Source organism: Mastomys coucha, unplaced genomic scaffold (assembly GCF_008632895.1).
Source record: "Mastomys coucha isolate ucsf_1 unplaced genomic scaffold, UCSF_Mcou_1 pScaffold21, whole genome shotgun sequence".
NCBI classification, from domain to species: domain Eukaryota; kingdom Metazoa; phylum Chordata; class Mammalia; order Rodentia; family Muridae; genus Mastomys; species Mastomys coucha.
This window is the reverse complement of record NW_022196904.1, coordinates 171,260,434-171,271,457: the sequence shown is the minus strand read 5'-3', so window position 1 is coordinate 171,271,457 and position 11,024 is coordinate 171,260,434. Positions and strand designations below refer to the sequence as shown.

At 38.6% G+C, this 11,024-nt stretch overlaps 1 protein-coding gene across 2 annotated transcripts in view; it reads left to right on the top strand.

The window, feature by feature from the left end:
• Nucleotides 1-10,267, top strand: part of LOC116101173 (cytochrome P450 2C70) — a 31,197-nt gene extending 20,930 nt beyond the window's left edge. The window contains exons 7-9 of one of the 2 annotated variants that reach the window (XM_031384829.1): nt 1,957-2,144; nt 7,291-7,432; nt 9,865-10,267. In XM_031384829.1, coding sequence (XP_031240689.1) covers nt 1,957-2,144; nt 7,291-7,432; nt 9,865-10,046 — 512 coding nt within the window. In that variant the 3' untranslated portion in view covers nt 10,047-10,267. Of the gene's footprint in view, nt 1-1,956; nt 2,145-7,290; nt 7,437-9,864 lie in introns of both variants that reach the window. The other variant, XM_031384828.1, reaches the window with a different exon arrangement.
• The last annotated feature ends 757 nt before the right edge of the window (nt 10,268-11,024 follow it).

Below are 11,024 nucleotides of genomic sequence, written 5' to 3'. Positions count from 1 at the left end.
GTGAATTTCTGAGTTCGAGGCCAGCCTGGTCTACAGAGTGAGTTCCAGGACACAGAGAAACCCTGTCTAGAAAAACCAAAAAAAAAAAAAGTTGTTTGATATAAAGCAACAATCAATTTAATAGTCTTATGTAGATGCTTGTCTACGACAATACTGAAAATACATATGCTTTTCTCAATATAAATTTTAAATAACTCCAAAAGTTATTTAACTGTATATTTCAAAATAATACATCACTACTAACATTTTTTAAATGAACATAAATATATAAAGTGTTTTTGTTTGTTTGGTTTGTATTTTGTAGAGCTTAAAATCTTGGCTCTTACTATGGTATCTTGATACAAGAGTTACAAACATCAAGCAAAGCATTCAGTATTACTCTTTGTTGTTCTCTTACAAACCCCCTCCCAATTTAATTTTCTACATTTCTTTTGGGTATATAAATACTTTTAAAATATGTAAGCTGTTCTGTTCCATGCCAAAAAAAAAAATACACAATATCTTTCCACAAATCCAGCCCTACAAAGGATAATAGATAGAAAACATCAACATAAAGAGTAAAACTACACCTTAGAAGAAGCAAGAAAGTAATCTTTCAACAAATCCACACAAATCTAATTTCATCTCTTAAAACAAAAACAACAGGAAGTAACAATTACTTTTTCTTAGTATCTCAATATGAAAAGTAATATTGCCAACATAACCTAATCGATAGAAATTCAAAAATATGAGGAATTAGAAATTTATTGACTGTCATCCAATGGTCTCTTTAATTTGGTAATTAGAGAAATATGTCCAATATTAAACAATCCATATACACTTTAAGCTTGTTTGTTTGTGACTGTGTCTTGCTGTGTACAACCTAATGGTCTTGAGATTTTGCTACTCCTATCTGAGCCTCTCTATTAGTAGTATTGCTTATTTCATGTTTTTACACTTTTTTATGGTATCTTCTGCCCCTGAAATTCTCTCTTCTATCTCTTGTATCTTTTGTTGGTGATGCTTGCATTTATGACTCCTGATTTCTTCTTTAGGTTTTCTATCTCTAGGGTTGTCTCTCTTTCTGATTTCTTTATTGTTTCTATTTCCATTTTTAGATTCTGGATGGTTTTGCTCATTTCCTTCACCTGTTTGATTGTGTTTTCCTGTAGTTCTTTAAGGGATTTTTGTGTTTCCTCTTGAAGGGCTTCTAGTTGTTTACCTTTGTTCTCCTGTATTTCTTTGAGGGTACTATTTATGTCTTTCTTTATGTCCTGTACCATCATCATGAGAGGTGATTTTATATCTGAATTTTCTGGTGTAATGGTGTGTCCAGGACTTGCTATGGTGGGAGTATTGGGTTCTGATGATGCCAAGTGACCTTGGTTTGTGTTGTTTATTTTCTTAAGCTCGCCCCCTCCACACACACCATCTGGTTATCTTTAGTGCTACCTGCCCTTGCTAAATCTGACTGGAGCCTGTCCTTCCTGTGATTCTGGTTGTGTCAGAACTCCTCAGAGTCAAGCTGTCTCTGTGATCCTGTGATTCTGGGATCCTGTGATCCTGGGCTTGTTAGATCACCTGGGAGTGGGGCTTCCTCTGTGTGTTGTGGGACTGGCTGTGGAGCTTGAGCCCAAGTTCTGCTCAGGGCACCAGCCCAGACAGACTGGAAGGAACCTGAGTCACTGGGCTTGCAGAGTTCTTATGTGCCTGGTCCCGCTGGTTCCAGTTACTCCCAGTGCTGGGACAGATGTTGGTTCCTCCTCAACTCTGATCCTGGGCTTGTCAGAGCGCCTGGGAGTGGAGCTTCCTCTGGGTGTTGTGGGACTAGTTGTGGAGCTTGTGCCCAAGGTCTGCTCAGGACACCAGCCCAGACAGACAACTCTCTACTTCCTATCACAAGTTGAAAATGATCAAGAATCATGTAAGAGATAATTCCTCTTCATTTTATAAAAACCATGATTTCTACCCTATAAGCTAAAATTCAAGAAGAAATCACTCGTGTGATTGGTAGACATCGGAGCCCTTGCATGCAGGATAGGAACAACATGCCCTACACCGATGCTGTGCTGCATGAGATCCAGAGATACATTGACTTTGTTCCCATTCCTTCGCCTCGTAAGACAACGCAGGATGTGGAATTCAGAGGATACCACATACCCAAGGTGAGATGCATTTCATCTGTGCTCCTCATCAGTCAGTTTGCCTGCTAATAGTTAAGTAATGTGATTACAGATAGCCTGACCTTCTACAAGGGTTCCAGAATCATACCCCAGGCATCATGACTCTTCCTCTCTATGCTCCTTTGCCTGACTTTTGTTGCTACGGTTTTCTAATATGATTGTGTTCTAACAAACTTTTCAGTTCCCTGATATGTCCATACCACTCCTGTTTGTTAATCAATCTAATCTGCTGTCTAAATCCTTGCTATCCAGTGGGCTTTACTATTCTTATCAATTAACCACAATTCTGTATTCCCACATCCCTCCATATTTTCTGTTTGACTTATTTGGGAGAAGTATGATCTAAGTATATCTTTCTTCTTCCTTGCTTTGGGGGAATTCACTTATGAATCTCAGTAGGTTGGTATTATGCCTTATACACTGGTATTGTTTTTATGTACATATCAGTCTACATAATTTATTTTGAGACTTGATTTTCTTTTGGACTTCAAAATAATATTCCAGCTCCAGCCTCCTGAACAATGGAGTTTGCAGGCTTGTGCTGCCATTTCCTACTTATTTTTAACCAACACTTAGTATTTTATCAATAAATAAATCACTTTATTCCAATTAACTCACAAGTTTAAAACTTTGCACAGCTAGTTTTAGAAAGCTCCACAAACACATGCCTAGTTCTCATACTTGTTTGGCAAGCATTGTGTCCACTGAGCCATTTCCCTGGCCTCTACGTTATTAACATTATTGAATATTGATTAACATTAGTTGGGTTCCAAGTTTACTGGTGATAAAGACATAGCATCTTTCTGTCTGAGATTGTATTGGCTGGACATATGAGGAAATGTTTTGAGTAATTCCTTAGAAATTTATTGTTTGATCCAAACATGCCTAGTTCATGATGTCTTCAGAGATGTTGGTGATCTTACCCAGAAAGTTAAGGTTCTCCTACTCTGCTCATTCTGCTTCTGGGATATCTGACTATCCCTTTTGGCTTCTGTGAGCCTTCCATGGGAAGATTGTCACTGATTCTTTTTTTTTTTCAAGTTTCTAAGCATTTTTCCAGATTGTATGTTAAAGCATCAAAACTTTTCTTTTTAGAATAAAATCAATTAAGCACAAACACACTGGCAGAGCCTAATACACCCCTGTGCCTTTGCATGCTCTTAGCAGAATAAACTGCATCTACAAATCAAGGTTTTCAATTTGGGTAGAAAACTCATTATTTTTAAAAACATTATCACATATAACATAGATCATTCAACTGAGACTGCATAAGTCACTGGTTCTTTAAGCAGGGAGACTAACGCTATATAGCCAAGATGTAGTCATTCAATCCTTTCCTCCTCAAACCTGCCCTCTGGATAATACTAAGTTAATGGGAAACCCACTTTGTATTTTTTTTAAAGTACCTTCCACATTACAGAATATTTGTAGTTTTGCCCAAGTTTTACTCTAAGCACATGTGTGTGAATTTGGACTTGAGACCATCAGGCAGAGTGTCTTAACTGACTTATTTACAGGTTTCTATGTTCATGTTTATGTTTAGTCTTCTAATGCCTTCAATTTCATGTAGTAAAATTTCAATCTGATTTTTTAAATTCTAGAATTTATGCCTTTATTATTTCCATTTATGAAAAATTTGATATTTTGTAGTATTTGGCCATATTAATAACAACTCCTGTGACTTAGAAATGCTTTGTCTCCTGTACGTTCTTTAACAATGTTTCTTCAAGTGCTCAAATATATTCGTAATGATATACTTAGAAGTTTTGTATGATTGCTCTAAATCTAGACAAGCATATTTCCCTTTCACATTGACAAATAACTTTTCATTCCTCATGGCTCACATTCCTCCTTTTTCATTCTGACTATGGGAACTTCTTTCAAGCTGCTCCCCTGATGGAACTGAAGGTTGTTGAAGAAAATGCCAATGAGGCTTTGAAAATGACTCACATTTCATTCCAAAGTCAATGAGATGAATTTAATTTTCTTCTCTTATATTGAAATCGATTTTTTACATTCTATTTTTTGTTTTTATTTATTTTTTATTAGATATTTTCTTTATTTACATGTCATATGATATCTCCTTTCAAAGTTGCCCCTCTGGGAAAAAAATAAACCAAAAAACCCCCCCAAAAAACCAAAACCAAAAAAAAACCACTGTACTTTCCCTCTCCCCCTGCTTACCAACCCACCCTCTCCTGCTTCCTGGCTCTGGCATTCCCCTACACTGGGGCATAGAACCTTCACAGGGCTAAGGGCCTCTCCTCCCACTGATGACCAACTTGGCCATCCTCTGCTACATATGCTGCTGGAATCATTAGTCCCACCATGTGTACTCTTTGGTTGGTGGTTTAGTCACTGGGAGCTCTGAGGGTATTAGTTTGTTCATACTGTTGTTCATCCTAAGGGGCTGTAAACCCTTCAGCTCCTTGGGTTCTTTTTATAGCTTCTTCATTGAGGACCCTGTGCTCAATCCAATGGATGGCTGTGAGCCTCTACTTCTGTATTAGTTGGGTACTGTCAGAACCTCTCAGGAGACAGCTATATCAGGCTCCTGTCAGCCAGCACTTGCTGGCATCCACAATAGTGTCTGGGTTTGGTGATTGAATATGGGAAGGATTCCCAGGTAGAGCAGTCTCTGGACTGTCCTTCCTTCAGTCTTTGCTCCATAGTTTGTCTCTGCAACTCCTTCCATGGGTATTTTGTTCCCCCCTTTAAGAAGGAATGAACTATCCACACTTTGGTCTTCCTTCTTCTTGAGTTTCTTGTGGTTTGTGGATTGTACTTTGTGTATTCCAATCTTCTGGGCTAATATTCACTTATCAGAGAGTGCATACCATGTGTGTTCTTTTGTGATTGGATTACCACACTCAGGATGATAATCTTCAGATCCATCCATTTCCCTAAGAATTTCATAAATTTATTGTTTTTAATAGCTGAATAGTACTCCATTGTGTAGATGTGCCACATTTTCTGTATCCATTCCTCTGTTGAGGGACATCTGGGTTGTTTTCAGATGGCTATTATAGATAGGGCTGCCATGAACATAGTGGAGCATGTGTCCTTATTACATGTTGGAGCATCTTCTGGGTATATGCCCAGTAGTGGTATAGCTGGGTCCTCTGGTAGTATTATGTCCAATTTCCAGAGGAACCACCAAACTGATTTCCAGAGTGGTTGTACCATCTTACAATCCCACCAGCAATGAAATAATATTCCTCTTTCTCCACAACCTCTACAGCATCTGCTGTCAGGTAGATTAATGGAATAGAACTGAAGACCCAAAAATGAAGCCACACACCTATGGTCACTTGATCTTTGACAAAGGTGCTAAAACCATAAAGTGGAAAAAAGACAGCATTTTCAACAAATGGTGCTAGTTGAAGTGACAGCTAGCATGTAGAAGAATGCAAATAGATCTATTCCTATCTCCTTGTACAAAGCTCAAGTCCAAGTGGATCAAGGACCTCCACATCAAACCAGATACACTGAAACTAAAGAAAAGAAAGAGGGGGAAGAGGCTTGAGCACATGGGCACAGGGGAAATTTTCCTGAAGAGAACACCAATAGCTTATGCTCTAAGATCAAGAATTGACAAATGGGATCTCATAAAATTACAAAGCTTCTGTAAGTTAATAGGACAAAATGGAAACCAACAAATTGGGAAAAGATCTTTACCAATCCTATATCTGATAGAGGGCTACTATCCAATATATACAAAGAACTCAAGAAGTTAGACTCCAGAGAACCAAATAACCCTATTAAAAATGGGGTACAGAACTAAACAAAGAATTCTCAACTGATGAATACTGAATGGCTGAGAAGCACCTAAAGAAATGTTCAACCTCCTTAGTCATCAGGGAAATGCAAATCAAAACAACCCTGAGATTCTACCTCATATCAGTCAGAATGGCGAGGGTATTGAAATAGATTTTTAAAAAATGTATTCTAACCAGTTTCCCTTCCTCCAGCTCCTCCCAGATCTTTCCACCTCCCTAACTACACAATTTTATACCCTTTCTTTTTCTCTTTCATTAAATAATAAATAGGCAACTAAAAATAAAAACAAAACAAAAAAGAACCCAGTATGAACTAAAACAAAGAAAGAATAGACCAAAAGAAACAGGAGAAAATGTGCCTAAGAAAAAGTACATGAAAGACACATAGATGGAGAGAGATGCTCAAATTGCACATTAAAAATCCCATAAAAACACAAAACCAGGAATCATAATATATAAACCAAAGACCTAATAGTAAAACAAAATGCCCAGAGAAAGCATTAAGAGACAAAAAACAAAACAACCAACCACAACAACAACAGCAACAACAAAAATCCAAAAACTACACCGCACCACACCACCATGCTACACCACACCACACCATGCTACACCACACCACACCAAACTGAACCAAAACAAGAAACCCTCCCAGTTACCATTGAATTCTTTTTTCTATTGCCTGTCTTCTGCTTGGCATCAGGCTTGCCCGAAATGGCATTTATTTTCCCAGTGAGATCCTGTTGGAAAACATTATTTTTTTCTAAACTACATGAGTAGTTGCCAATTTGAGATAGCTTCTGGGTTAGGGTTGGGGTTTGTGTTCACTTTGCCTCTCGGGACTATGAATGCATCTGGCTTAGACCTGTGAAGGTCTTGTGCATGCTGCCCATAGCCTCTGTGAATTCATATGGCATGTAAGGCCTCTCTTGTCTTTAGAAGGCCTTGTTTCCTTGGTATCCCCTACCCTGTTGGCTCTGACTACCTTTCCACCCCCTCTTTCACCGAGTTGAGATGGATTTCAGTGGCATTGCCCTGTGAGAGGACAAACTGAATGTGTATCAAGATTCATGCATTCCAGAGAGCACTTAATTCTGAAACCTGCTGGCATCAGGCCACAGACTAGTGAGGATGGCTGTGAAGTCAATGGACAGAAAGACCTTGAATGAGCATTATAGGGTTTAGACCTTTTAGGGCTGGTATTGACGTACTCATTTGACATGGAACAAATGACTTCAGTTTTGTGTTTTAATCTTCTCACCCCAGAGCAAAGAGATCAATGGAGAGGCACCTGAATTGTTTTCAGATTACATGTCCTCCTTCATAAATGACTTTTGCTCTCTTGCTTTCAGGGTACAAGTGTAATGGCATGTCTGACTTCTGTCCTGCATGATGACAAAGAGTTTCCCAACCCAGAGAAGTTTGATCCTGGCCACTTTCTCGATGAGAAGGGGAACTTCAAAAAAAGTGACTACTTTGTGGCTTTCTCAGCAGGCAAGCATTAGCTTTGTATTCATATGTGTTAGGGCCCAGCTGAGGTGATCAGGACCATACATGAAGAATCCCATGGGTGGCATGAATACCCATTTCCATGAGGCCAGAGGTAGCACTACCAGGGTGATGGTTGCTTCTTGTTGGATTAGAGGCTCCATCCACTGATTCTGCTTCCTGACTCAGGGCTGAACTTCTCAAGAGCTCCTACTGGAAGAAATCCTATTCTAGTTAGGACTTCGTCTTCACCCAGAGGAGCCCGTCACTGGCTCCCAAGGAACACCTTACATGTAACAACTTTGTGCTCAGATCCAGAGGGACAGTGTGTGAAAGACACAAAGGTGATAAATGAGTAGGAAAAGATTATTCTGCTAGGCAGTGGTGTTGCAGGAAAAAAAAAAAAGAATTATTTTGTGAAAGTGTGCCATGCTTCAGTCCTTCGGGTGAAGCCCAGAGAGAGTGGTTGCAACTCTGGTTTTTTTTTTTTTTTTGAAGGACACCAGACTGTAAGATAAATTGCTTGCAGAAAGTACCATTTAATTACCTTCTTTCAGTTTGAAATGGTCTCAGAAAAGAAACATTGTTCCACTCTAATGTGTGATTAAGGAGTTTGAAGAAATGTCTGTTCCTATGGGAGCAGAGGAAGTAGCAGAGTATGGAAAAGTCCTTAACACTCACACAAGCAAAAGGCTGTAGTGGACCAATAGCCTGGTGGGGCTGGACCCTCTCCTGTTTAGGCACAGTTTCCTCCACTGTAAACTCATGTGTTGTAGAGTAATATACACACTGTGAAATGCCCAGGGAAGCCCTCAAAGGGTGGAAAGCCACCCTGCTGTCTAACCCCTGTCTTCCTTGCTGTAAATTGGATTGTCTATCATGTGAGGTTCCTGTTGATTTCTCATGTGCTAAAGGCCTGCTTTGTCCTGTCTTTGTATGCATCATTAAAAGAACTAAGGCTTTGTCCTCAGAATTCATATGGAATTTTTAAAATTACTTAAACAAGTGTAATAACTAATAACTTAAATTCCACAGCCACTGTTTTGCATAAGAAGCATTATTATGGAAGACAAACACTGTGTTATTTTTGTATTTAAGCATGTTTAAAAGGTTACATAGACCACATAACACCTGAGCTGAATCTGAAGGGATACAGACAAGAGGCAGAGAACAGTGGCTGTCCATCTACTCAGAGAAGTGACTAGAATGTGTCATAAAAAGCTTGGTTCTGCCTATCTGCTTCGGGATGGGAAAATAGAGATGCCTCAGGTCTCAGGAATTTGAAAGAGCAAGATGAAGTTAGATTCCAATAATCACTTGCAACCACTTTGTAGCATCTGCATTTACACCTGCCCGTGACCAGTTTTAGATTATTTTTCTTTTAGCAGATTTATGACTTGAGTTATCTATCCCTTAGAAAGCAGATCAAAAGAAATAAGCTACTGAGGCCTGGGGGATAAGAGAAAAGGGCACTTTTGTATCATATAAATTGCTATAGGTATGTGTGTGTATGTGTGTGTGTGTCTATGCATGTGTGAGTGTATGCATGTGTGTGTGTGCATGTGTGTGTGCTGGTGTGCTCATGCCCATGCCTCACACCCATGCCCATGGCAGTGTTCCTGGTTAAACTCAGTCAGAGAGCAAAAAACAAGGCAAAGAACCATGCAGACATAAAAGTGAGATCAAAACTTAGTCTGATGATGGTGTGGAGGAATTTAGAAGGTAGGATATTAAGTGAAACCAAAATTTATTATATATGTGCATTTTTATGTATATAAAGAAATAATTAACAACAAAATATAAATATATGAGCAACACTAAATGTACTTAGTGAGATTTCTTTTTGTATACATACATACATACACATATATGTATATACGTGACAAGAATAATCAGCTATGCATGTTGGCATGTGCCTTTAATCTTAGCTCTTGAGGAGGCAGAGGAAGGGGCAGGGGAAGGGATGGGGAAGAGGCAAGTGGGTCTCTTTGAGTTCAAGGTCAACTTGGTCTCCAAAGAGAGTTCCAGGACAACCAGGACTGTTATGTTAAGATACCCTGTCTCAGAAATAAAAAAAGAATAATTAAAATAGTCATGAATTTAGGAGTGAGTTGGTGGAGTACAGAAAAACTTGGAGGAGAGGAAGGGTTAAAATTTTATATATATATATATATATATATATATATATATACACACACATATATATATATATTGCTAGTTTATGAAAATAAAAAATATAAAAAAAATGGTTAAAAGAAGAAAGGGAGAGGCATTTGTCTTGAGGAAAGAAAAGGAATCAGGACAGTGGAAAAATACAATCAGTTGTTAGGTAAATAGCCTATGTTAATTACTCACTCATAAACATATTTTCTATGTGTGTTAATGTAGAAACAGAATTACATAGAATCAATGACTTATCAGTTGCATGTCCCTTTCAGGAAGAAGAGCTTGTATTGGAGAAGGTCTGGCCCGCATGGAGATGTTTTTAATCCTGACCAACATTTTACAGCATTTTACTTTAAAACCTCTGGTCAACCCAGAGGACATTGACACCACCCCAGTTCAATCTGGTTTATTGTCTGTGCCTCCACCCTTTGAGCTCTGTTTCATCCCAGTCTGAAGCTGCATAGCCTTTCACTCGGATGACTGAGACCCTGCTTCTACTTGTGAGCGAGCAGGCCTCCTGTCCCATGTACCTGCATCTGGCAGTCCTTCCTGAATGGCAGGGATGCTACCTCTGAACTATCCTACATTTTCTCAATTCTTTATGAACCAGTTCCAATTTTCATATGTGAAAAAACTTCACTCTTTCAGCACTAATAAAGTTTTGTTGCGGCGTGTATCAGATCATTAGCCACATTTTCATTTTAGGGCATTTCTAATGGAAAGTGTATTATCAATAATATCATGTCTTGTTTTAGTAAAAGTTATCAATCAGAACTTACTCTACGAATTTTAAGGAAAGTAATTAGCCATGGAACTGAATCACCAGTGACTCATTCCTGTGTCACTATCTAAGAGAATAATCTCTTGACACTGTGTAATGTATACATTTTCCCTTTTCTCCATAACTTGTTACATTTCTCTAGTAGATTTCTTCATAAGTGATATGTGTGATTATGTATGTAAACATGTAGGCAGATGTATGTGCACACAGGAAGATAACAAGGGAAAATCATGCCTACCAAGGGGAGTAACATAAGATAAAACTTGAATTTTCTGCTTTTCCAGGATCCCCAGCCCTTTTCTTCCTCTAGAGCTAATTCTCCACACTCCACACATGATTTGATATAACTTCGTATACACAAACGGAAAAATGTGCAGATGTGGGTTTAAAATTAACTATGATGTGGAAGTGCTAATTATATTGTAATATATCATAGATTTAAAAAACACACACACAACCATGGCTTATAATATTTTACTTCTTGACCACTCCATATCTTCCTTTAAAAAATTTTTTTATTGATTCTTTGTGAGTTTAACATCATGCACCCCAGTTCCACTCTTCTCCCAGTTCCCTCACTGCCACGCACACTTTGTGTGACAACAGTTTATGAGGCAAAAAAGCTTCAAGGAAGCCATCTCCTACAACCCC